This window comes from Megalopta genalis, chromosome 2 (genome assembly GCF_051020955.1).
Source record: "Megalopta genalis isolate 19385.01 chromosome 2, iyMegGena1_principal, whole genome shotgun sequence".
Taxonomy (NCBI): domain Eukaryota; kingdom Metazoa; phylum Arthropoda; class Insecta; order Hymenoptera; family Halictidae; genus Megalopta; species Megalopta genalis.
Genome location: NC_135014.1, coordinates 7,804,675 through 7,832,527, shown reverse-complemented (window position 1 = coordinate 7,832,527; position 27,853 = coordinate 7,804,675). Strand labels below are relative to the sequence as shown.

The window sequence follows — 27,853 nt, the reverse complement described above, 5'->3', positions numbered from 1 at the left end:
AGGATACGACAAATATGGATTAAACATGTATCCTAGCAACTAATATGTTGCTTAATTAATCACAATGATACACTTGTATAGACTTATTTAAAAGTATATTTTTGCTTCAAAAATTTAAATAAACTTCAAGCAAGAGAAACTACTATATACGTATAAAAATTAATCGTTTGATTAGAATACATCTATCTTTTATATACATTAGATATTTCATTACAAAGTACATAACAATTAGTTTATATTTTAGATGTGCTTTTTGTAATTTTCTTGTGGTACTGTGGATTATCAAATATCAAATCCCTCTTATGTGGCTCGTCCTTATCAGCTGTATTTTTATAATAAGGAAAATACTGGAATGAATATATTCGTAATTCCTACGATTAAGTGAAGTAATACTTTAAAAACAAATCAAATAAAATGACATATTCCAAATTTTCGATAATTCAGTAGACTATTTGAAAATTTGAATAAGTAAGTTTGAAAAGGATATTTATGAAGTAGTTTGAAGATTCCTGTTCCTACTGGAATTGGAATACCCATAATGATTGATTCAGACACACCGCAGATTACATCCTTTTGCCCATAATAAGCTGCATCAAATAGATGATCCGATGTTTTTTCGAACTGTTGAACAGATATTTATTAGTTTTTTCTGTTCGAACTTGAAATGCATAAAACTATCATCATATTCGTGAAGGATATCTTACCGAAGCTAAATTTAAGACAGACTCTTTCATCTTTGCTAAACCCTGTCTTGTAATACCCAATACTTCTCCTCTGCTAGTCATTAAATCTGCAACAAGCATTGGATGTCGCCGATCGATACTCATTCCATGGTTTTCCATCACTAATTTAATTTCTGTCATTATCGTTGCTCTTGCTGCCTCGATGCCCAAAGTTTTGAAAACCTAGGACACAATGTATCGTGTGTGTACTATCTATCTTAGTTATTTATATTATCCTAAAAATGTTTTATTTTATATTTACTTCCAACGTATTATTTGATGTTGTATTTCGCCCTAAAACACCAGGAGTTGCTAGGACTTCACGCATGTTGTATCCTTCAACGAATAGTTTGTATTTCGTTTTACCACTTGAATCGTCATTATGAATGACAGCTCTAGAAACCGACGGTAAACCCTACAATACATACAGTAGGGCAATAAGACGTGTGGATCTTTCAAATTTGAAAAAGTTCTTTTGTCGATTCATTCTTTTTATTTACCTTCACAACGATGTTCGGAATTGTCTCTTTAAGATGAGTGAGAGCAGAATTTAAACTGTATTTAACTCTGCTGGGACTCACTGTGATAATTGAGTCGCCTCTAACATCTACTGCTTTCGGATTCAGTCTTAACTTTGATGTACAGATCCTAAGTAAATAAAATAATGTGTTTGAAAAATGTTCGTTTACATAGCATTTCCAAGCATCGTGATTCAAATACTTACGAATAACGAATTGAATTTACGTCTATTTCCAATTTCAACAGTTTTATTCTATCGACGTCTAATTTTATTAATAAGAAACAATCGTCCGGTAGGTATACTTCCTCAATGTATTCTGTTACTTCTCCCAAGGTAGTTTTTTCAATTCTTCCTTTTACTCTCCTAGCATATTCTGGATCACTATCATTTTCCTAAAATACATGTATAGAAAAAGAAAAAATACAGATCAATATCTAATACATGAGCACAAAAATGTATACTAAGTATGAAACTTACTAAGGCTGCTGTGATAATGGGTGTGCTAATCCTGGGGTTTGCGTTAATGATTTCTTTGATACGCGGTACACCTTGAGTAATGTTCATAGATGCTACACCAGCAAAGTGGAAAGTTTTCAAGGTCATTTGTGTGCCCGGTTCTCCAATACTTTGTGCAGCGAGTGCACCAACGGCAGTGCCCGGTTCAATCTTCGCTCTCATATATTTCTCTTTACAAGTGTGAATAAATTCTACCAATTGAGAAACTGTAAGTCGCTCGAGTTGCAAAATTACAGGTACATTGAGTGGAGCATTGTGTCGAAGACGGGCTATTTTACGCGCTACACTTTTAAGAAATGTGCTATAAAAATAGCATAATGTGTAACAAGATAATTTCGGGGTAATTACATTAAAATGATAAATTTGATAGTAACGTTATACTTACGATAATTCTTGTTTGAATTCCTCACTGAGGCATTCATACTCATCGGAATTCAATAGTTCATTTGTAGCTTTTATTATACTAGGACCATCTAAAGGATTTTCATTCTTACACGGTGATTTAGCCCTGACATGATCCAATATTCTTTTGTAATCCACTGGACAATCTTTTCCTGTTATTACGTAAACAGTATTAACTTAGATATACTTAAGTTTAGTTACGAAATATTTTGAAATATAATTTCTCTTGATTTAGAATCTAGGTGAACGTTTATTAAAATAATATTCAAATATATATAAAAATAGTTTCATACCTTCCATGTAGGTGGGATCTAACGCATCTCCGCCATACAATATTTGTACAATGTCTCCGACCGAGTTACGAACTGTCATATCATAATGAAGGCACAAATCTTCTAAACTTTTAACTAATCTTCGCTGCATGTAGCCAGTTTCTGCAGTTTTAACTGCTGTATCTACGAGACCTTCTCTTCCACCCATTGTGTGAAAGAAAAATTCCGTTGGCGTTAAGCCAGAGTAGAATGAGTTTTCAACAAAACCTTTGGCTGCAGGAATTTTCGAATGTCGCTCGAAATGTGGTAAAGCTCTCTCTTCAAATCCGTTTGGAACTCTCTTACCACTAATAGCTTGTTGTCCTACACAAGCTAATTAACGAAAAAATAAGTTAAGGCATATGAACTTACATTAAAATGCAAATAAAATAGATGCTTTTTGTAAACACAATTATAGTACATACCAATCATCTGTGAAATATTAATGAAACTGCCCTTACTACCAGATAAGGCCATAACTAATGGACTGTTACTTGGATGAAGCTCTTTCAAACATGCTTTACCAGCATGATCACGAATTACTGAAAGTTCCTTGAGTATCATTGCCTCTAAAGTTTCTTCTTCCGTACATCCAGGTTGACATACAAGACGACCTTCTTCCATTTGATGGATGTACTCTGTACATTTATAGTATCTAAATCCAAGCATAACTTAATAATGATATCAGCATATAATATTATATTAATATATATATATATTTTTTTTTTATTCATTCTCACCCTGCATTCAGAAGCTCATGCTTAGCTTTAAGCAGCCCCTGTCCAGGCGTAACATCACCAATGCCAATAGAAAAGCCACGATTCATAAGAAAGAAACTAGCCATTCGTGCTAATCGCCACATAGCAGTTGTTGCAATATCTTCACCCCAATCACGCAGAAGAATGTAAAATATATTTTGTTTTGATCCCGAACCCAATGTTGACTTATCCATAGATCCAGCAATTAATTCTGAATTTCGAATAATTACATCTGCAATTTGTGGATTATTTTTTACTGTGTGAATGTATACGCATTTAGCAAGTCATACGTACATGAATCGTTCAAACATAATTCTTTGTTCTTAGTGTAAGCTCTTCCTTTGGTTCTTAAATTGGCTTTGATGTTGCAAGAGTTATTAGGTTTTAAAATCAAACTAAAAATTTGTTTTCCTGTCCACAACATGGTTGGCTTTAAAATAGCAGGTTCAGGTAAATTAATAGACATAGAAAGATCATTTCCTGCTAGAAGACAACCAGCCAGTTGACTTGCTTGAGATTTATTTAAAAACATATCCTTTTGAGTTAAAAGATATCCTCCAGTGATAAAGTCTTGTGTTGCTGCTATTAATAATTCTCCATTGCGAGGTGTAACTAAATTTGATTTATTCTGATAGGAAATAAATAAAAATGTATATAGCTATATCTCCTACATACATACATAACATAAATTCTAATGTAAAAAAAAAATTATACGCTACCCCCATTAAAACCAAAGCTTCTGCTCTTGCTTCTTCAGTTTGTGGTAAATGCAGATTCATTTCATCACCATCAAAATCGGCATTATACGGAGTGCATACACATTCATTAAATCTAAATGTCCGATGTTCTAATACTTTTGCTTTGTGAGCCATGATACTTAATTTATGTAAAGATGGTTGTCGATTAAATAATACTACATCGTCATCTCTAAGGTGTCTTTCAACGATATCACCATACTATAACGATGATGAATATCAATTAATGATAATTTGGAATATATTGTAAGATTTTAAATTGTATAAGATTGGATAGACACTTATAAGACAATGTTACCTGTAAATCTTGGGCAATTTTGTGACGATTACCATATTTTAAGTATTTCTTAAACTGAGTTTTTCCTTGTTGTATAAAATTTGCACCTGGATGTACATCTGGACCATTTTTTACTAATTTTCGCATTAATTCTATATTTGATGGATTCACTTTTTCTGGATATGTTAAAATCTTTGCAACATAGATAGGCACACCTACCTAATGGAGAACGAGATCTTGTCTTCAAGGATGAAAAATAATATAGAAATTTATAAGTTGAAACTTACTTGTTCAATTCTGAGATTAGGATCTGGTGAAATGACAGTACGACTAGAGAAATCAACACGTTTACCAGATAAATTACCACGAAATCTACCCTGTTTTCCCTTCAAACGTTGAACCAATCCCCTACCAGATTTTTTCGGCTAAAACATTTTAATACGGTGCATGTAATTATGTTAGCCAATAAATAAGCCATTTAATTTTCATTTGCTAAAAACTCACTTGCATGTTAAGTGGTATACCAGACATTTCACTATTTATATAAAGAGCACAATGTAGCTGGAGAAATTCCCAGTCTTCACTGTACATTTGCACCTTGGCTCCACTCTGTCTATGTTTTTGAATAACGTCATTGATAAAGACTATTTCTGATAATTTCATTGTTAGGTGATCTTCGGTTGTACCTGCTTTCAAATCTGATACAACACTGGGTCTAATACAAATTGGGGGCACTGGAATTCTTGTTAATATTAAATCTTTTGGTAATGCACAGTCTGAATTCATCAATAGCAAAGGAATGTCATTTTCTGGTATCTTTTCCAAAATATTTTGAACCTTAAATCAAAATATGGTTACAAGTATTGAGTTAAAGCTACAAGTTTCTTAATCTTGTGCAATACTGTGTCTTTTAAATTTTGCGATATTAGGTTTAAGCTTAATCTATAATTTACTAACATAATTTTCACAAAAACACGTTAAACAATAATACAAACTTGAATGTATTTTAAAAATGAGAACACATTTACCTCCAATGGATTTAGGACATTAATTAACCCACTTTGAAGTACTGCTTCAAAGGCTTTATTATCCTTAAGCACATTATCATACTCTGCTAACTTTTCTTGTAGAACAGTATCTCCTTTCTTTTTTGCTTTATACTTCTCATGAACTATTTTAAGTAAACCAGCTTTTTTCACTGTCCCATTAAGGTCTCCACAATTTTGACAAACAGTAGTCTTCTTTGCCTTATCTAATATTTGCTTACGTAAAGCTTTACGAGATAAATATCCTAAATTAGGATTTAAAGCTCTAGCTAGGAAACGTTTTTTATCAGCTTCGGATAGCATAACGTGAGAACAATTCTATAAATTCAAATATTATCATTAATGTTAGAATTTTAACATTAATTAATATAAATAGATATGGAATTACTTTAGATACTAGATGGAATTACTAGATACATTACTTTACAAATTGATTGAAGAATCCCAATGATTGCTCTGAAGTAACCAACATGGAAAACTGGCAATTCTAAATCAATGTAACCAAAATGTCCAATACATTCATTTAATGTTTTGCCGCATGATACGCAATTTGTTGTATTGTTACAAGTACCCTGAAAAAACATAAAGGAATATAATTTCAGTATAATAGTTAAAGAAAAAAATCCAAGAAATGCAATGTTAATAATACCATTCTTCTATCAAGTACGCCATATGGAACTGGAGTATGTTCAACATCCTGATTATATAAATTCTTTGCCACAACATGCATATGGGCCTGCCTTTCCATGTTGTGGCGACTATCGACTCCAAAGGATACATGGGAACTAATAAGAATAAAAGTCATAGTTTAAAATGATACACAAAATATTGACAGTTATAAATATTAATGAAGCGGATTAAATTTCAGTTTTATGATCCCATATAGAATTAAACATTCCACAAAATCATCCAACATGAAAATCAAGAATAAAAATCTTATCCTGTTTGTTTTTTTCATCTCATGCACTATATAGATATTTAAGGACATGGCTTTAAAGATGACAATATTTATTGACGTAGAAGTTCAAAAATATATCTTTTACTGGCGGATTCCAGTAATTACATACAAATAATTTTATAAAAGACTTTATAATAATTTAATGTAGTAGTACATTATGAAAATTTTACTTGGTTTTGTTAACAATAGAATATATAATAAAAAATAAGAGATAAAGTAGGTTTCAAAGTGGATTTCTATAATCCATTAAAATATACGTACATTTTACGGGCTACGTCTGTTTCTCTAAATTGTTCTTTCACCATTGTGGAGGTTATATTTTATTCCTTGATATAATGTTATTCAATATTGTTTTATCAAAAAATGAAGCAATATGGACAATAATCAACTTTAAGCTATCATAGTGTATACATCAGTGTTTTTATACAAATTATGTAAACAGTCAAAAGAATTCAGGGAATCCTTCTTCAAGCACGTGTTATTCTTCATTTGTGCTGCCATCTCGAATGTGACAGGTGGTAGATACACAACAGTACTGACAGCAACACTCTTCGGTCACAACGCGTTCCGTTAGTGACAATAGGATTAGAAATTTCTTTACTCTGATTAGCTAAAAATTCAATGCTAAGATAAAATTCACTGCGGATTGGATACGCAGTAAAATAGTGCGGATGCAAGCGCTTCCTTAAAGAGGTGGAAAACCGTACCGGAGTTGAAGATATAATATAGAAACTACGTAGAAATGTAGAAAGAAACAGGATCCTCCCTCTCCCCTTTTCTCAGGATGTACAGTGATGGGATCTACGCAGCTTAATTTGTTAACGAGGGTCGATATAGAAATTTTCTTTGCTCTGATTAGCTAACAATTCACTGCTGAGACAGAATCAATTGCGGATTGGATGAACAGTAAAATAGTTGGGATATGCGCGCTAGATTAGAGAGTATGAAAAGTGCGCAGGAGTAGGTCCCATTACTGTAGAACTTTGTGTAAATAAAATTGGTGGTCACAAGAGTACAAGCACATACAAATTTTCAATCTTTCCTTTTATTAGTTTTCTGACATAAAAATTGCTTTAATACAAAGCTTTCTTTTATACAAAGTACACATCTTAAATATGCTTCATTGTATTGATGAATCAATAAATTGTTAGATTTAAAATCGCGTTCGATGTGCCATTGTGTATCACTGTGAAATACGCGTCAAGTATGTGTACGTTAGTTTGTGCCATATAATCTTCATCAGGATATATGTATTGTATTTTTATCTTAATATTTCTTTGCTAAAATATTGGCAATCCGTTTTAAGCATCCCGACAGGTTTCTGCAAACATTAAACATGCCGAGGGTAAGTTTATATCGTGTAATCGAATGTCACTAATAAGTTAGGTTAGATAGTGACCGTAGTTCATACATTCAACATTTTTGCTGATAGTTCAATTTTCATTCTTATCAAATTTAATAATCCTTTCTCATACTTACAGGATATACGGTCTTATTTCCAAAGTACTAAGATTAATCCTAGTGTTACTTCAACAAAACCCACAAAAAGACGAATAATTTCATCCGATGAGGACGATGAAAAGATAAAATCTCCTATTAAACGATCCAAGGTTCCAAAATGTTTTTATTGTCGCATCATTTTTAAAATTTAGGTTTCACATGTCGTAATGATATAAATTTTGTATTTTTATAGAAAATAAAAATATTAGGAAAGAATTCAATTTCAGTTGACTCGGATGAAGAAGGAAAACAGAAGAAAACAGTTTCTCCTGGTGATATTTTTGGTAAAAAACCAATAAACAGAAAAGAAGCTGCAAAAATATCGAAAAAATTGCGGAAAGAGGTGAATATTATTCATACAATGTACAAATTGAGCGCAGTAACACTTCTTTAGAGGGGAAGAAAACTGTGAATGAGTTGAGGTAGTACCATTTTTCAAATTAAACGTATTTCTCTGATTTTCATAAATGACAATTTTAGACTTGTCTAAAAGTAAAAAGTTATACAAAATCAGATACCTTTTGCAGCACTGTTTCTGAGTTTGGTCAAATTTGAATATGTTGTAGTTTTGAGCGATATTTTTTTCAAATTTTCAAAATTGGCCTGCAATATAATGTGTCAACATTCTTATCCATTAAATCATAGCTATTGAACTACCAAACTGATGAAAATGAGCTTTTGGATGCTTATAGTAGAAACATGATTGGATTTGAGAATTATGTCACTTGAAAAAATTTATTTTTTCACTATTTATTTTGCAATCGTTTTTAACAAATGCAATGCCTTAACTCAGGGCACCACCGAAATATTTGAAAAAATTAGAGAATATAGCTCTAAGTGACTCTTTTACAGTCGATTTTTCAAAAATGTGGACACTTTAAAATTGATTATTATTTGAAGTGAATACTGCACTGGCATATGGCATACCGTTACGCCGGTTTAGTCGGTCGAGGTACGGTGTGAGCATAACTTGCACACATCAAATAACTTTTAAATTATGCATCTAATTAAAAATTGTTAAATACAGAAGTTATAGAATTAGAAGGAAGAAAGGTGACGCCATATTCACTTTTTAGTACATAGTGTAGTTTTCGAAATTATCGTAGATCGGAAGAACGTTCAATTTTAAGTAGGAAAGTATAAATGTAAGTCACGTGGTATCGTCAGAGTCGTTCACTGATTAAAGTCAAATGTTGGCTTTAACAAAAGTCTTTGTTTAGGTCTGTTGCACATGATGCCCATATGTTTGGGTCGTTAACAATAATATTAATGTCATTCTGTACAAGAATCTTTCTTAATTTTATAGGAAGCTGAAAGTCATGATGATACAAAATTCGAAGCAACATTGAGTCAGTTAGATATATCTGATATTGAACAAAAATATTTAGAAGAAAGTCAAAAATCTAACAAAGGTACTAATATTGAATATGACATGAGTAATATCTAAGAAAGTATAAAGCTATATTTCATTTTTTATTTTTTATAGACTCCATTCACAATGTATGTGAAAAAGATGATTTGCCTAAAAGCAATAGTGAAAATGAAGAGGAAAAGACAATACCATTTGAAAATGAAGATAAAATTGAAGAGAATAGTACAATTCAAAAGTCGAATACAGACTTACGTAATAAAAACCATATAGATAAAGCTAAGAAACATTCAAATGTCGGTATAAATGATTCTAAACTTGATGATAAATCAAAGCATGCAAAAAATACTTCTAAAGCAAAATCAAGTGTTTATGAACTAGAAATAGAACAATCAAAGAAAAAATCACCCAAAAACTTAGATGAGTATGAAAAACGAGCTGAGAAGAGAAAACAGAGCAGTGCCCTATATCAACAATATCTTCAGAGGGGAGGAGCTAGGAATCCAGGTTCAAAAGAAATTCCAGAAGTATGTGCATGAATATTGATTTATACAAGTGATTTATACAGGGTGTTCCACAATTATTTTAACAGTCGAAAATGAGGGGTAGCTGAGGTCATTTGAAGTAACTTTTTCCTTTGCGAAAATGCAATCTGCGGCTTTGTTTACGAGTTATTAACGGAAAACACTGACCAATGTGTCAAGGTCATGTCAAGGTTATGTCAAGGTCATGTCAAGGTCATGTCAAGGTCATATCAAGGTTATGTCAAGGTCTTGTCAAGGTTACGTCAAGGTCAACATATGAAATTTTTAAGCAAGGTTTACAGTGAAGATTAACAAAGTACGTAAATGATATTTTAATTTAAATAATTCCGTGTCCGAACACAGTTCAACGAATGATTCGCAAAGCTAATTTAATCCATAATAATCGTGTCAAGGTCATATCAAGGTTATGTCAAGGTCAATCAATCAAGGTCCCTTACGTCCTTTAACACGATAATTATTTATTAAATTAGCTTTGCGAATCATTCGTTGAACTGTGTTCGGACACGGAATTATTTGAATTAAATTATCATTTACGTACTTTGTTAATCTTCACTGTACACCTTGCTTAAAAATTTCATATGTTACACACAAGGTGTCATTCACACTAGAAAATTAAAACGGCTGTCATGGCTAAATTACTTATTATTTCGGGACCGAAGAATTAGTAAATATTCTTCAGACGTTCTAAAGTAAAGGTGAACAGCGTTTTTCTTAAAAATATCACCGTTACGTAGTAAAAAAAAATCCGGAAAGTTCTCGCTTCGTGATTTGTTCGATACTTCGAACGCGGCTCGAGTCCGTCCCGACCATCTGTCAAAGCTTCGTGCTGCGGGCTCTCGAACTTCGCGCCATCACCTCTCATTGGTCAGTGTTTTCCGTTAATAACTCGTAAACAAAACCGCAGATTGCATTTTCGCAAAGGAAAAAGTTACTTCAAATGACCTTAGCTACTCCTCATTTTCGGCTGTTAAAATAATTGTGGAACACCCTGTATAATTCACATAGTATAGGAACTATAATATATATATAATATATAATAAATCATTCTGTAATACTAATGTTTTAGGGTTCTGAATACTGTCTTGCCGGATTAAGTTTCTTGATTACTGGTGTTTTGGATTGTCTAGAAAGAGAAGAAGCTGAAGAACTTATTAAAAAGTATGGTGGACGAGTTTTACATCAAGTTTCTAAGAAAACTGATTATGTCATAGTTGGCGATGACCCTGGTCCATCAAAAATATCAAAGGTAATATTAATTATTGTAGTATTAAATACTGGTTCTTTACATAAACAAATTTTATGATCTATAATGGCATGTGCACATTTGTGTTTAGGCAAAGAGTCTGAATGTAAAACAAATATCGGAAGATGATCTCTTAGAAATGATTCGAACAAAAAAATCAGGTCAAATTCAAGATGTAAAACAGTCTCGTACAAAATCAAAAGATAGAACGAAACAAAAACACATAGATTCGGATAGTACGTCTTCCTCGTTACCTAAACAACCAAAAACTGCATTAAATCAAGAAATAGAAAAGTCAGCAAAATTACAACCGCCTAATAAAAATGGAAGTGGAGACGGTGTTATAGAAAAGATGCAAAACAAAGAATATGCTGATGAAAAAGCAGAAAAGATTTCACCTAAGAAAATACATGATGATAGAGACATAATGGAAAGGGTAATTATGAAAGATGATAAAAAAGAAGTGAAGGATATTAAAGATCTACAAATGAGAACTGATTCGTTACAAAATGTGAGATTTATCATTTAAGTATAAGTTAAGCAGATAAATTTTATGAGATCTTATGTTTATGTATATTTACAGATTAATGTAGATGTACCAGTGCAGTCTTTGGTTGAAAAATATAGACCTAAATCTATGAAACAGGTTTTAGGTCAGCAGGGAGACAAAAGCAATGCAAAAAAATTATATATGTGGTTAAATAACTGGCATAAAAATCAAAATGGTCAAGTGAAGCGTACTAAACCCAGTATGTTTCAATGTTTAAGTTACAATAATTTCATATTTTCTATGTATTTCGATTCATTTTACTTATAATAATAATATATTTTTATGGTGATGTATTTTTTCATTGGCATTAGATCCATGGGCGAAGAATGATGATGGAGCTTTCTTTAAAGCTGCCCTGTTATCTGGACCACCTGGAATTGGAAAGACTACAACTGTTCAAGTTGTTTGTAAGGAATTAGGTTTTGATCTTGTAGAGTTCAATGCATCCGACACCAGGAGCAAAAAACTTTTAAAAGAGAGCGTATCCGAACTTCTATCTAACACTTCATTAAAGGATTATTTCATAGGTACGCATGCTTTATAAATATATTATAATATATATATTTATTATTAATATATAGAGATGGTAGTAAATGTTAAGTAAGATTCAAATCTGTCATATGTTATAGATCCTAAAAACAAACCAACATCGAAACATGTGTTATTAATGGACGAGGTAGACGGTATGGCTGGTAATGAAGATCGTGGTGGTGTACAAGAATTGATTAGTTTGATTAAATCAACCGAAGTACCAGTTGTTTGTATTTGTAATGATCGAAATAATCCTAAGATGAGAACGCTTGCCAATTATGTTTTCGATCTCCGATTTCCAAAGCCTAGATTAGAACAAATTAGGGTAAAATGAAACTGTTCTAAATATGAATATTTAGCTTGATTCTTCATAATATATTTTTTCATCAAAAGTAATTATTTATACAGGGAGCTATGAAATCTATATGTTTTAAAGAAAACATTAATATTTCTACGGAAAATTTGGATCGCTTAATCGAATCAACTAATCAAGATATACGACAAGTAATAAATCATTTAGCTTTGTTTGTTGGAAAAACTGGTACCCAAGAAAAGTCTGAGAAAAAACACATCAACAAAGATCTAAAATTAGGGCCTTGGGACGTTGTGAAAAAAGTATTTTCTGCTGAGGAACACAAACAGATGAGCATTCATGATAAAAGTGACCTGTTTTTTCATGATTATAATATAGCACCATTGTTTGTACAAGAAAATTATTTATTGGTTACACCACAAGGACCAAAGTATGTACAAAGTAGTATATTTCTTCTCTATACAGCCAGAATTAATAATATTTTGTTTTATTTATTTCATGTCTTATTCTTACACAGAAGTAAATTGTTAGAAAAAGTAGCTCAAAGTTCTGAAAGTTTAGCATTAGGAGATATAGTTGAAAAATCAATAAGAAGTAATGGATCTTGGTCTCTTTTGCCTATGCAAGCTTGTTATTCTTCTGTTATACCTGGAACTATAATGTCTGGTCATGTTGCTGGTCAAATTAATTTCCCTGCTTGGCTTGGGCGTAACTCGAAAGCTGGTAAATTTGATAGGTATATATATCTATTTCTCTCTCACACACACATACACACACACAAAATACATTATGATCCTTATACCATTTATGTAAAATTTTTATTATATTGTAGATTAATGCAAGAGATAACCGTGCATACACGGTTAGCTACTGGTGCAAGCAAAGAAGCTATAATTTTGGATTATATTAAACCTCTCAGAGATGCTATTGTTAGACCACTAGCAGTTGATTGTAGTGAAGGGGTAAATGCAGCAATAGATGTTATGAATCATTATCACCTGCTCAGGTTAATTTTATTTATGAATAGAAACAATACGAATGTATGTAGAAAAAACTCGGTCTTTAAAATATTTGTATTTTTTATGTTAGGGAGGATTTAGATTCTTTGATAGAAACTTCTTTGTGGCCAGGTGATCGTGATCCTATGCAAGTTATTGATAGTAAGGTCAGTTTCACTTATTATTATACTTGATTGAATAATATTAAACCACGTAAGCAACAAAATAAAATGGAAGCTTGTGTTGTAGGTTAAGGCAGCCTTTACAAGGTCGTACAATAAAAGTTCTATGGCTGTTCCATACACAGTCAGTGGTATGCCAAAGAAGAAAACTGCACAGAGTAAAGAGGAAGAGGGTTACTTAGGAGATGAAAACTCCGAAGAGGAGAATTCTGATAACGATAATATAGAATCTGATAAAATGATCAAGGTAAATTAACATTATTGAATATCACTGAAACTTAACAACAAATAACTCTTATGTATCACTTATAATATATTTCTAGGCGAAAAAGGCCACCTCCAATAAGAAAACAGAATCAAAAAGTAAAGGTACAGACACGAGTACAACGAAAAGGAACAGTAGTGATAAGCCCTCAACTAGTAAACGTGGAAGGGGCCGCGGAAAGGCAAAATAACACAAGCATATACTGTGAAGTTTGAATGTGAGTTTTATTCAACGAAACGGAATGATATTGATATTTCAAAATGCATTGTTTGTCATTAAATTTGTATCATTCATTTATTTTACTTATTCGTTGTACGCGAAATGAGATTATAAATTATATCTTCAACTGTCATGTGATTTGAAGTACAAATATGTTTGCTTGGAATGATAATATTTATAATATGTAAAGTGTTTTTACTCCTCAATGGATTCAGCCGTTTCAGTCGTTTCAGGAGCCGCAAGTTCCGATCTGGTTTGTACACATTCTAAAATAAGTAAAAACAATTGCTAATTTGGCACTTAACAAATCATAAATTCTCAACTGTAATGTTCATATTTGTTTGATTATCTGAATTCGTATATCTATATACACAAATTGTACTATTGTAAGAATACTATATTAACTATACTATTGTAAGAATACTATATTAACTATGCTATTGTAAGAATACATACTCTTTGCTCTAGGTTTCCATCCAATGTACTCGTTAGTTTTCTTGTTCTCCTCCGTGAGCCAATCCGTTAATGGTTTGAAATATTCTAAGAGTCCAGTGGTATCCATGTTCCTTTGGCCAGTGATTTTTTCCATTGCATCTTGCCATGGCTTAGAGGAACCCAATTCTAACATTGATCTAATCATAAAAAAATAATACGATACATAAATATGCAGTAGCCGAGGAGTTAATTAATTTCTTAAATACATTTAAGATCTTATACTTACTTCAACAAGTTTCCTGCTGCTTTATTGTTGTAAATATCACATTGATGCAGTAGTTTCGAGTCTGGATTCTTCGGATCGTATTGTTTTGCTTCTATACAGAGTGCTTTATGGAACTGGAATTGCACAATGAAACTCACATAATATCTAATATATTCTACATCAGCTATTATATGATATTTCGCGCCAGGATCAAAATCATCTTCCGATCGATCCACCGGTGCCTCAATACCTTGGAAGCTCTCAATAAGATCCCACCTAACGATTAAAAATGAGACATATATATTTACCATATCTTTCAGGAAACAGAATTTACTGTCTAAATGAGATTACAAGTTTTCTCGATTTCAGATCACATTGTAAATAATAGTCATTGGTTTTTATAAATAAATAGATATTTTCTAGAATATGTATTTACTAACCAGTTGCAGTTGTAATTGTCTGCTGTAACTTCACCTTGGAATACATTCCATCGCCATTTGTCCATCATATACGCGAATGGCAAAAAGACAATTTTATCGAGACCCTTCAAGTACAGATTGTTAATGTTGGCCTCTTTGTCGCTTGCATCATCGCTCAACAAGCTAAAATATAAACATAATAGTGATATAAACATAATTGAAAATTATATCTGCTATATAAAATGTTTTATTTACTTGATGCTTTTCAGGTGACTGGGTGTCGATGCACTGAGTGCTATAACATCACCTACAGCTTCATGGAAGCCTGGATTGGCACCCTCTTTGAAAATAGTGGGTTGATTTTTGTATTGAAGATAATATTCAATATGTCCCATTTCGTGATGGGCCGTCAATAGATCCTCCATGTTTATTCTTGTGCACTGTTTAATACGAAAATCTTTGCCGTCATAGAAGTCCCAAGCGCTTGCATGGCAAATCATCTCACGATCCTTCTGCTTTTCTAAAATTGACCGTTCCCAGAATAAGTCGGGCATAGCAGTCAAATTTATCGAAGTGAAGAAGTCTTCGGCAACTTGGAAAATCTTTGTTGCATTATATCCTGAAAAAACATAAGTAATTATCTTATAAATGTTGATACATTGGGTCAACTAAATTTTAATCTGTTTGCTTTATTCTCATAATGAAAGGTTTGTATAGAGTTCATTAATTAAATTGTATAAGTCAAGCATATACTGCAGAATAAAAGAGCAATACGAACGAATGTAGCAATATAAATAATTTAAAAAAAAATTTGAGTATACCTTGTTCAACCATAGCCTTGGTAGCATCTGGCAATTGTTTCCCTGGATATGGGATCGTGTAGTCCGCAATGTTAGACCAAGTTTGTGCCCACATATTACCCAATAAATGTGCTGGGATAGGGCCATCCTTGGAAACGATCTTTTCACCATATTTCTTTCGAAGTTCTCGTCGGACATATGCGTGCAATTGCAGATAGAAAGGTTTCAGTTTTTGCCAGAGGTTTTCTAAAATGGTGGAACATTACAAAACTCGATCATGCGTTTAAGTAATCTTTATAAATTTCTAATTTAAGAATTTCTTTAACGAAGAAATGGAGCGAAAGTGATTATATAAATTCCGAATTTGCTACAATCTTTTTTTTTTTACAACTTAGTTACAATTATTCAAATAAATTTGGCTCGTTTATTAAAATAGGAAGTATTTCCTTGGTAGTAAATTTAATCAAATTAATATTTGTTTAAAAAGTTCTATGGCATTCTATCAGCTCTTTATCTCAGTGGTTGAGGACTTATTCCCATAGCGTTTTAACTTATGTTACGTGTATGTACTTTGATGTATTTACCAATTTGTTCTGGGAAGTCATCGGCCTCGTAATCCTTCATCCAATAAGCAGCATTATCGGTGAAGTTATTCAATCTAGCAGCCATATTGCTCAACTCGACGTACCTCTTGTACAGCGGCTTCACTTTTTCACCCGTTGCTTTCCTCCATTCAACCCAGATGTACTTCAATTCTTCAGGATCACGGCTGTTCATCAAACGTTCCGTAAGCTCGGGTTCCAGTGCTAGATCACATTTAGTTTTGTTTTTATAATCACAGATTTTCGCGGTACTATATATGTTCTCCATTTCGCTGATGATTCTCTCGTATTTTTGGTAGGCCTGCAACCAATCAATAATAATTGATTGTGAAATAATAATAATAATAATAATAATAATTGCGAAAATTAGCTAATAATAATTAGCTGATCGCGTTCATCGATAATCCACAAATTGATATTTATACGTTTATAACATACACCATTATAAAAGATACAATGAAATTAGAATTGTTTCCCATTTTACTTGTACTCTAGCGAATTTAAGATTCTTCTTCGACTATTCTATTTTAATTTTAGTTTCTTCGTATCAGTCTACAAAAATTTGCACAAAATACATGTAATATAGCAAGTTCGTTACATCTTCTGGAAGAGCTGCGGTGCCCAGGACGCTGAGTTTCGAGAATTGTCTCTTAATCCTTTCGTCCTGCAATTTCTCCCAAGCGAACTCGTTCACTTCTTTCCAAATGGCTTTCTGAACTTTAGCGGCTTCCGAAGAAACGTTCAACTTTTTCTCTAAATTTTCTGAAGTCAGGTCAGACGCGTAGTTCCATTCTGCGAGCGATTGTTTATTGCTCCATTCTGATTGCTGTTGATCGATTTTGTTAAGGAATTTAATGGCCCTCTTCAATAGATCTTCGGGTGTTTCTGTAACCTCGATGTCCTTGGCATCCTGGGTAGTCGGTATTCCCCATACCAAAGTAACGAAAGCTGCTACTAGCAGTCTGCAAGTAAACGAGAAAACTAATTAGCCCAGAGATTTATTATATTAATATACAATTGTGAGTCGCGCAATCTTATCATGAATCAATATTTCGAACAGTTTTTCGTTCGACGAGTAAATAATAGAGCGCGTCCCACAAATCTTATCGAAATTTTAATTTCGAATTAACCGGTATTCGTGGCAGCAATCGTCCTAGCAAATTGTCCGAATAAATTGTTATTTTTTAGGGAGAGAGAATTGTTATTTTTTTTACGGTGAAAAAATTTTTCGACCACGCAGTCTTCTCTAACATGAAGATCGCATTACGCGATATTAATTAATTGCTGTACAATCTTGCATCCTTTTGTTGGCATGCGTGAAAACGGAAGCGGACCGAATCTACGTGCAAACTTTAAATTGATCGTTCATGAATGGTACTTGTCCGTCCTTCGTCACTGGTGCATGGCCGCGAATAAAATCAGAGTATCGTATTGTCGCGAGGTCGATTACAGATTAAAGCTGCTTTGGTTCAACGATTCGAAAGTTTTTCACGGCGCAGTCGCATTCGTTCAATGCGACTGCATCGACAAAAGTAGAATTGGTTTAAAGCCGTGTTCCGAGGAGATACTCTCGGTGCATTTCTCGCGAGCACCGATGTAGAAACGTATTTACAGCTTCGGCTCTGTTAAATGGCTTCTAAAAAACGTCCTTCGAAACTTTCATCATAGGTCTCATGGCAAAACCGAGTTTTTATGCCTGGAAGGCATTTAGTAGATACGCGCGAGTGCACTATTTCGAGATGTACAGATAGAATAATCGGCGGTGAATGATTAAAAACGAAACAAGTATCGGCAAATTATCTCTTCAAATAACGCTATCGTTATATTTAAAGAAATTTGTTTGAATAATAATCGACTAGAGATTTCTATATCTCATTTTTATAAATTCTTTCACAAAAACTAATGTGACGGAAACATCGATGACACGACGCTGAAGTAATAATGTAATTAATGTTTGATCTCTTGTACTTGATTTATATCAAAATGCCAAATTATAATCCTATCAAGCCTTAATCCTTAGACAACTATACATGCACTTTTAAGAGACAAATGTACGTTAGTATTAATTAATCATTGAGTTCTTCTTAATCTTTTTTGATATTTTCTTTGCAATCCAGTTGCCCGCAGACAATTATTCAATATTTGATAATAATTATTATTCAATAGACTCAACTTCATTCTCTATTAATAGAATGTAGAATATTCGAAGGGGCTATTGAAATAAATTTATTTATTGAAATAAATTCTCTCGATTTTGTGGGAATTTTTGGGGTTGTAGTTTGGTAATGAATGTTTTAAAGAAAAGAACAAGAAAGAGAATGTATTTTTCATGTTTCATTATTACCATGTCTGATTCAATGATCTAAGAAAATGATGAAGTAATGAAACGGTAAATAATGATTTGTTTAACTTTAATCTTTGTGTATTTTTGTAAAAAAAGCTGGTGAATTATGGAAGGATTACAAATCAATCCGATGATTTCAGCATCTCTCTGTAGACACGGCGAATGCTTCGTTTCAAATTAATGAACGTAAAGCAAAATGAAAGTCGGAACATTTATTCTATGATCTACTTGTGTATACATATATAAAGCTTGTGTAATTGCGTACTCGGTTGATAAACTACGTTTATCGTGTGCAGCGTACCTATGGCAATGAAAGAGTTAAATTATAAGATGAGCGGTTGCGGTGAGTGCCTGCGCAGTACCGGAACGTTAAGGAGAATAATGAAATAATAGTAGTAAACATTTAAATTATAATTATTATCAGCGACGGTTTGATAATTCAACAAGATATTTTTAAGTAATTACACTAATTAGCTGGCTAGAGATATTTTCATTTCCATAAGATATTTTATAAAAATAGAAACATATATTTATAAAGATTCACAGTCTATGGATTAGAGATCATTTCTTGAATTTTAAGAGTCTCATACTTCGAACTCATTTAGAAAGTTCATGTAACGTGTCATAAATATTCATACCGGATCTATAATTGCATTTATGCAAACTTGTATTTTCGAGGAATGTTTCACAAAAATTAAAACCAAAGAAAAACGCGTAGTTAATCGTAGTAATTATTTCACCTGCTTAAAAATAAAATTTTAACTTATTATTAATTTATGGTTATGACGGTTATTATGAAAAAGATATTCTACGGAATTTGCACTTTGTAACTTAATATTTGGATATATCGAGTATATCCGATTAAATTATACGATTTGGTTGCGTTATTCGATAATTATAAATCCGATATCACGAAGCACTTGAATGTTCGTGTTGCCTTATCTGTTACCGATACGTTGATACGTCAGTTAATTTCCGAACAATTACTGCTGTATGACAGGTATTTCAAGATTATATTGATAGTGATTTTTAATTAACTTACTTCGCAGGAAAGTATTTTAAAGTATTAAAAAATCGCAGAAATAGATAAGTTGACGGAAAGGTATCGATAACCGTGATTATTATTATCGACCAATTTTAAGAAATAAAATAAATGTAAGAAAAGCTAACACGATTCTGCATTTTTTCAACATACGACGCTTCTTCATGACATCTGCGGTTTTTCAACATTTGAAATGTCCGATCACGATTTCATGACGTTAGATAAAATGATAGCCATCGCGCGCGCGTTTCTATGTTAATTAAATCATAGCAATAATTTCATGAGAGCGAAGTAATAAATCATTCATTACGTTAACCAATTTATAATCGCATACATAATTATTATAATTTTATTTCTTTTATTTATTTCTATTATTTTTATTTATTTATTGAAAGAGTTTTTTTTACGTTACAAACTATGTATTATTTCATACTTGAAATTCGACATAGTTTCAATAATTAAAACGTACAACTGCTTGAAGTTAAATTATTACCATGTCTCATTATTATAATCCATTAAATAATTTCTTTTCGAAGAAATAATCACCGTTAAGATCTTATCGATTTTGTTGAGCAACATTTTAGAACTTTATTCGATTTAATTTATTTAATATCCATCTAAATTAATATCTAGTTAGCGATCGTTATCGATACTAGATCGATAGTTTGTAGCAATTTATTTATCGGAACAATTACTATTTGTATATTATTTATATATTTATGTATTCTATTTTCTGTAAGAGACAACGTTGTCGATCATAAATTATTTATTAAGATCACTGGATTCTCATAATATACTTTTCGTTGCATTCTACATTTGTAGCACACATTTTTAGCAAATGCACTCGTATACAGTGCGAACAACTTTTTAACTTCCGGCTTGTTAAGGAAGTGGTATAGCAACGCTGCTATTCTCATGTCGGTAGAAGGAATGACAAACTCGACACCAATAATATGATAGAGGACTTCGAGAGGAAAAATATGACTTCGTTCGAAGAACGTCGAATAAAAAAAAAAAAGTATTTTTCTGCGCAGATTCTCTTACTATTATCTGTTGGTTTATAGTACCATTCCTTTTCTAAAATTGTCAAGAAAAATCACTTTGTCCTAAAAGTTCGTTTCGTTTACAATTAATACGATCGATGCAAAAATCCAGTATAGATATTTTTTAAGGAAGTATAAACCGAGCGTTTAAAAATAATTCAAGCCTCGCAAGGTAATAAAGCAATAAGAGAAAAATGATGAGACTGTGTGTTTAAAGAACTTTTAGGACAAGCGAATGTGTTTCACGCACATTATACAAACTCGTGAATGGAATATTATTATTGGGCATATGTATATTTCAAGATATCGAAGGTAGCCATTACAATTCGTAAAATATGCCAACTTCGGATATAACGCCTACTATTTGGAATCGTGTTCGGAATGCATTTTTATATAAGATTCACCGAGCTCTGACAGCGTAACGACAACGAGAGTGTCAACGTTACGAAACACCGCAACTAAGAAAACATTTCGGTACTTCCTGATCATTGGCTAATCACTGTCACGCCTGTTGCTGTGACAGCTGGTGTACCGAGGTCCGTTTCGACGGTAAATTATCGTTTTCTGTTCACATATTTTGCGTGTACTCACAGTCGTAGCGTCATCGCGGCAACTGGTTGAACGCTGCCGATTCGGTTCGAACTCGGAACTTGTCGTCGATGTTGTCGTCGATGCGAACGATCACGACCAATCGAGGACTAACTTTCACAGGGCCCCCAATGTTCACCGCGGGATCGAGACTGTCGGTCGATCGCCGAGTGATCTCATCCCGCGAGATACGCTAACTTTTATGCAAGGTCCCCTACTCTGTTCAAATAGTGTTTTCCTGGCTCTGAACAAACTGGACATTAACCACTACAGACTCGTTCTGTCAGTTCCATCGTCGTGCATTGCGAGAGAGGAGGGTTTTAACAGGTTCAATATTTTTTTTCTTTTCTTTTTTCTTTTTTTTCTCTCTTGTTTTTGTTACTGGCGCGAAGCTGCCGACGGATCGGAACTTGGCGGTAATTGATTATCAGACGTAATGAACATATAATAATTTGTACGAAGAAGGAAGCTGGAAAACAACCAATTTTATGCCGTAGCCGCACCGGCTGAAGTTCGTGGCCGAGAAACGATTCTGCACTGTTTATTTGAATTGTCTACGAGTTTGTTGTAACGCGTGTTGCAAAATTATGGGTGCTGCTGTAATTTAAATTTGCTGATTTTGATAACATAATTCTATGAATTAAAATGAAAATTAAACACGAAAGAAGCGACGTAATTTTATTATTATTATTATTATTATTATTATTATTATTATTATTATTATTATTATTATTATTATTATTATTATTATTATTATTATTATTATTATTATTACTATTTTGCAATTTAGCAAAGCTTTTAATAGATAAGATTTTGAGTAAAGCGGAGTATCCGAACGTTCCATTATCTAATCTTTCTGTTATTTTGATACATTATCATCTAGCAGAGAACTTCTAATAGAGAATGAAATTTTTAGACGATAGAATATTTTTGTATCACGCGATATCACAAAAATAAACATTCAGATAGGAGAGTCTCTACCGTATTTTCATTCTTATAAGTTAATGTAGATCAAATATGTCGGCGGGATGATATTCGACTAGAAACTTATTTAATTCGTTTAGGCCGGATGACGAGAGCCGTGGCGATTACGCAGGTAACGATAAGTTAATCGCTCGTGGTGATCATATATTGTTTTTCTGATTCGATCTCTTAATCAACATCCACGATCATCGACCGATCAGTTAAATAGTATACGACTGTGATCGGTTAATAGATCGGTACAGTTATAATCTTACCATTGTTAACTATTGCTGAGATTAATTAGTAATTATTGGATCGCTACATTTTTTTTTGAATTTGTAGCATACGTGAAGATTTGTTATATTTATAAATATATTACTTATCGTTCTGCAATTCTAGACGAACGAATAAATAGAGAAGACGGTATAACCAGATGGATTAATTCTTACGTAAAATTATTCTTACCAATCAAATTACGTGTTCGTTGGTACAATTATTATTGCGAGTTGCTTTCCTTTTTCTTTTCAATTATTTTGGGTATGATTTACGACGATGGTATTTATAGAAATTGTTAGTGACATGGTAAATTTTTGGTGACATCGAGGACGATCATCGATGCATCGACTATTTCAATATCTCAGGGAACAGAAAGGGTGCTAAATAGCGAGATAATATGTACTGCCATATTCCTTCGCTAGAAGTAGAACAAATAAGCGATAGACGGACGCGCCAGCCGCTCGCATTGTACCGTTTGTCTGCGATTTCTGCGATTTCTATAAAAATGTGCATAAATCACTTTTATAAATCAATTAACGCAAATTGGAATACAATCAAAATTTAATCAATCCGTCAAGTGTTCCAACAAATAACATCGTGTTTTCATATTTCACCTAAATATAAAAAATACTTAACACGTTCCGTGCCGAGCTTTTTTTACTCGAATCTTCACACTTTGATATTTTACTAAAACTTGATGTATTACGTGCAATTATTAATTCTCGTACACATAACAACGTAACAAAAACTTATCAACGCCCATTCTTGCGGTGGAAATTGATTCTTCGGTTCTAAATTTCTTGTAAACAATTTGTTCAGTTCACTAAGTAAACATGCAAGCGTGTACCATCGATGGTACACGTGGCACGGAACGTGTTAATCTAATCTGGTCTAGGTCCGATCTCCTCGAAGATGAATATTTTCAATATTCTAACTTGTATTATAAAGATTATATATAAATTCTTAAATACGCCGACGAAGCATTTTTATGAATATAAATACACTTTCAAGATGACAGAAGAATTTTATTTATGTAAATATGTAGTCACCTTTATCTTCGAGTATACGTTATTTTGAATACTTAATCGATCCATCGTGTTGGTTCTTTCCGGTCGCTGAGGTTGATGGAACGACTACAACCGGGCAATGTCGAATGTCGTCGAATCTTGGAGATATATGCACATTGTACCGAATTGTATACGTAGATAAGGTCCACTTTTCTGAAGGCCTTTTGCAAATTCTTTCTTTTTCCTTTTTATACATATATCGCTTACCCCTCGAAGCAATATTAACGACCTGGTTGCTTAGCATTAATAATCGCCACCCGGCGGCCCTCCCGGGGCCAGTTTACATTCCTGATCCGTAGGATCCAGTGTCCTTGTTGTGTACACCGTAACGTCCTCCGGTTTCTTTTTCGACGCGTGCTTTCGTATTGTTCTTAATTCTACGAGCTATGGCATCATCGCCGCTCGTGGTCGCCTCAAGGGCTCTTCTTACGAGAATCGAATAAAAATGTCCATGTTCCCCGGCACGTTGTACAACAGTTTCGCATACCGAGATCGTTCGTCTGCTACTAGGAAGCGTTTCAGGGTGATCGTTCGCCACAGTTGCGTATAATTTAGAGACAAAATTATTTTAAGCACTGCACTGTTCGGATGAAATGGTATTTCAACGGTGATCGTCGTGTTATTCATACTTAGGTTTCGAAATCATTTGTCTGAAATTAAAAATTAATTTTTACACCGATATTATAAATTTAAATTTAGGTTTCGTTTTATTAAATAAATAATATTCGTATTTTCTTAATTTTCGCAGTTGCCAGATTTGTGATTGTTATTTTAAATCGAACATGATATAAAATATTTTAATCTTGTATTTTAAATATGTAAAAGCGACTTTAATATTTGACAAAGTGAATTTCGTGTCGGTTTTAGTAAGTATGATTTAACGGGAACACAGCCACTTAGAACTAACAATAAGTACGCTGTAGTTTTTGTACAGCTGTTTAGATTGTATTTTTATATTACATTTATATTATGTTACATTATAATCATAATCACAAACGAAAATATTCATATGACTTTTTCAATGTTATACCCACGATTTAAAATAAAATGGACTGTCCACTATTTTCTGTTTGAAATAATACAGAGCTCTGTTTTGTACAATGGTAGAACACTCGGTAAATGTAATGCAATTAATCGTTAAAAAATGGTGTGTTTCACTTCACTAGGTATTCGTTACGTCACTAGTTATTAGAGCGCGAATGTCAATGTAAACCCGATTCTTTGTCAATGAACTATTTTGAAAAGTTCTCATCTTTTCTTTTTAAATTACTTTCTCGCTTCGGTATTCTTAATATCTCCGCTTTTATGAAACAAATCAATGTGCACTAAGTTATGTCCATGTTGTTTTTACAATTTTAAATGATAATATTTTTATTAATTTAGTCTTATATTCTTCAAATAGTTTCGATTTTATTCGATATCAAGAAAAATGTTTAGTAGAAATAATATGATAACGTAATTTTATTATAATTAATAGTTTCTTATGTTAAAGACTTTGGTGTTTTTACAGATACTTGGTCGACAGAATATTGAATAGTAAATTCGCGTCATTAAAGAAATAAGAAATTTCAGATTTGAATTGAAAAACACGAATTTCACGTAGAAAGAAGCAAATCAAGTTATTACGTTGCAGGAGTCTCGGGTCTGAGGTTATTTTGAATTCCTTTTATTGTTGACGCTTATGTAGAACCTGTTACAAATGCCTTCGACGACGCATCTTCGATGCCACACCAATAGTATAGAATACCAAAATTTTGTCCTATACAAGTTTCTCATGTTACAGGAAAAATTTGGTAAACTGTGAGGAAACTACATCGGATTTAGTAAATTTGATTAGCGTACACGAATAATCATTTTATTCTGCTTATATTTTTAATTACGAACAGTTTTTCCAATAGTGTTTATAAATTAAGATCACTTGAGTTGATTTAATCATGAGAAGAGCGCAGTTACTTTAGAAGAGCCACGGCTCATATCTGTAGCAGCATACTTAAGGATTCATTCGTTCGTATATTTTTAGGTACAATTGATTTTACTAGTCGTTGGAGATCATTTTTGCTGTTAAGACGAGGCTAATATTAGCTTCTTATCGAATGTAACGAATTTCATATGAAACAGAGCTAAATATATTATACGAGTGTGAAAAAAAAAATTGTGAAGAGCGTTTACGATAATAACGTTTTAAAAATATTCATTAAAAAATGTGGAAGGAAAATAGTGAGAGATCGTATAAGATTCAAATTCTAATAATTAGATCGAATTGTCCAGACAATAAAAAATACATAACTCTTTTTGTACTGAAATAGAATGCGTCGATAAAAAGGAGTCATTAATAAAATTATTTTCGGACAAAAATGATCGCATAAGGAAGAATGGCAGGCAGTGTTGGCTTCAGTCGATGAAGATAACGTGTTACGGTATTCATTTACGTTCAAGTTAACTAAGTAGGGTAAATTCACAAAATAGCGAAATAATAATTAATAATTTACATCTATTATTTGAGAAATAGAGAACAGATTTCAGGTTGCATGTTAATACTATAAAATTGGACATACACACATTAGTTGTAGCTTTTATGTTACATTTTCTACATGTTGAAGTCGTAAGTGAAATGTGTCCTTCATGTGCCAGCCTCTGCGAAATGTATAATCAGCTGCACAATAAATTCTAGCATTTGAAACATGTTACTAGGTTGCGACTCCGTATACATATTTATGTCAGGTGCACCATTGTAGACCGTAATAAAATCATAACACGCCAATTGATAAATTCATTTACCAAGTTTATTTTCGTTAACATTTTGTTCACTCGATAAACAGTTCTCGAAACGTGTTTAAAAATGGAAATGCGAAAGTTTATTTGTTCGAAGTTTCCAAACTGTAAGCCACAGAGTACTATAAATACGTTCTTTCTTTTATGTAATCCAACCGACTTTACGATGATATTAAGGCAAGCTTGCCACTGCAACGAAATAAAACTGCAAATGCAATGCAGTGTAAACTTTTTAAAATTGAACAGTAGATAATATCTATTGAAACTATTGCACTAGCAATTGAAATAAAATATTGTGTGCATATTCTTAACGGAAAACTGAAAAATTTTGAATAAATTATCTCGTTTTATTGTGGAATTCGTTAGGAATGAAAATTAATGATTTGGGAGACAGTCGACTTACATAATGACGCGCCGTAATCCCACACGTATATTTTTGTACATGATATCGGAATGACGAGCGTCACAAATTTAACACAATAAGCAACTATGCTTCCTATTATTTGCAACGTCCTTCGAAGCAGAAAAACATGTAGAGAAACTTGTAAAAAATGTGGAGTACTTACCTTTGCTATTAACAAATAGTTTTGTTCCGAAAAAACGTTTGCGCCATGCTTGATCCACAAACGATTAGGCATTCTATAAAAATAATGTGAAAAATTACAAAAATTAAAAACGCGATGTTAAAAACTAAATATTTTTCACGGCGAAGACGTAGAATCTGTAAATGCTGCGAACGAACGAATGCTTTGGTAACGAACTCTCGATAAAATAATTCAAAGTGATTACGAAAAAGGTGTCGTGACGATACGAATAATATACATACGTTCAAAAGCGGTAAACGGCAGGGATCGCGCGATATGTTGCATCTTCGCCAAACGAATCGCCCATAAAACGATGCAAGAAGAAATCCAAACGTTGCTTTCTATTTATCCGAACACGTGTCTCTCGGAATTACCTAAGAAAATTAGCCACAGCCCTGAGCGTCCGAAACAAAGGCGAACGGTATCATTGAAAAATTAGTGAAAAGCGAAGAAATTGAAATACCGATAGACATCGATGTAAAAACTAATTCTAGCCAAGATTATGTTCTACTTGGGTAAGTTTGGAGCGCCGGTGGGAGGTAACAGCATAATTCTCACCGCTGTTCTCGGACGGCCAGGGCCGTCCAAATTCGTACGCTGTCCACCCTCTATCGAGATTCCGACATCTGTGCTATACCGATTTCCTGGTTCGTAGCGTGTCGGATCCGCAGAC

The 27,853-nt window shown here is 32.9% G+C and overlaps 3 protein-coding genes and 1 long non-coding RNA gene across 5 annotated transcripts; 1 reads left to right on the top strand and 3 right to left on the bottom strand.

Moving 5' to 3' along the window:
• Positions 1-147: 147 nt before the first annotated feature.
• On the bottom strand, positions 148-7,062 carry LOC117218334 (RNA polymerase III subunit A). The gene is made up of 21 exons (XM_033466630.2): positions 6,973-7,062; positions 6,527-6,875; positions 5,957-6,092; positions 5,730-5,879; positions 5,290-5,625; positions 4,766-5,098; positions 4,549-4,686; positions 4,283-4,480; positions 3,949-4,185; positions 3,524-3,857; positions 3,212-3,461; positions 2,897-3,126; positions 2,454-2,804; positions 2,144-2,312; positions 1,720-2,059; positions 1,447-1,634; positions 1,223-1,370; positions 985-1,137; positions 705-905; positions 488-621; positions 148-324 (listed from the first exon to the last, which is right to left on the bottom strand). The coding sequence occupies exons 2-21, from the start codon at positions 6,568-6,570 to the stop codon at positions 234-236; spliced, it is 4,161 nt and encodes a 1,386-aa protein (XP_033322521.2). The 5' UTR covers positions 6,571-6,875; positions 6,973-7,062; the 3' UTR covers positions 148-233.
• A 161-nt stretch (positions 7,063-7,223) lies between these two features.
• Positions 7,224-15,880, top strand: Gnf1 (germ line transcription factor 1). 2 transcript variants are annotated; one of them, XM_076528797.1, is made up of 17 exons: positions 7,224-7,610; positions 7,747-7,875; positions 7,959-8,108; positions 9,072-9,177; positions 9,252-9,661; positions 10,746-10,925; positions 11,014-11,433; positions 11,506-11,671; positions 11,784-11,999; positions 12,102-12,328; positions 12,412-12,746; positions 12,834-13,052; positions 13,149-13,322; positions 13,406-13,481; positions 13,564-13,743; positions 13,820-13,978; positions 15,369-15,880. In XM_076528797.1, exons 1-16 carry the CDS (start codon positions 7,602-7,604, stop codon positions 13,949-13,951), a joined length of 3,129 nt encoding a protein of 1,042 aa, XP_076384912.1. In that variant the 5' UTR covers positions 7,224-7,601; the 3' UTR covers positions 13,952-13,978; positions 15,369-15,880. The 2 variants fall into 2 exon arrangements, with proteins under 2 accessions (XP_076384912.1, XP_033322523.2); XM_033466632.2 differs by lacking the exon at positions 15,369-15,880 and having other exon boundaries at positions 13,820-14,460.
• On the bottom strand, positions 13,962-21,709 carry LOC143263877 (angiotensin-converting enzyme-like). The gene is made up of 9 exons (XM_076528800.1): positions 21,522-21,709; positions 17,100-17,463; positions 16,484-16,802; positions 15,921-16,145; positions 15,355-15,718; positions 15,121-15,282; positions 14,702-14,956; positions 14,437-14,612; positions 13,962-14,246 (listed from the first exon to the last, which is right to left on the bottom strand). The coding sequence occupies exons 1-9, from the start codon at positions 21,533-21,535 to the stop codon at positions 14,176-14,178; spliced, it is 1,950 nt and encodes a 649-aa protein (XP_076384915.1). The 5' UTR covers positions 21,536-21,709; the 3' UTR covers positions 13,962-14,175.
• A 1,591-nt stretch (positions 21,710-23,300) lies between these two features.
• Positions 23,301-27,714, bottom strand: LOC143263878 (uncharacterized). The gene is made up of 3 exons (XR_013037242.1): positions 27,423-27,714; positions 27,163-27,235; positions 23,301-24,474 (listed from the first exon to the last, which is right to left on the bottom strand). It is a non-coding gene; the product is annotated as an uncharacterized LOC143263878 (long non-coding RNA).
• Between the last annotated feature and the right edge of the window lie 139 nt (positions 27,715-27,853).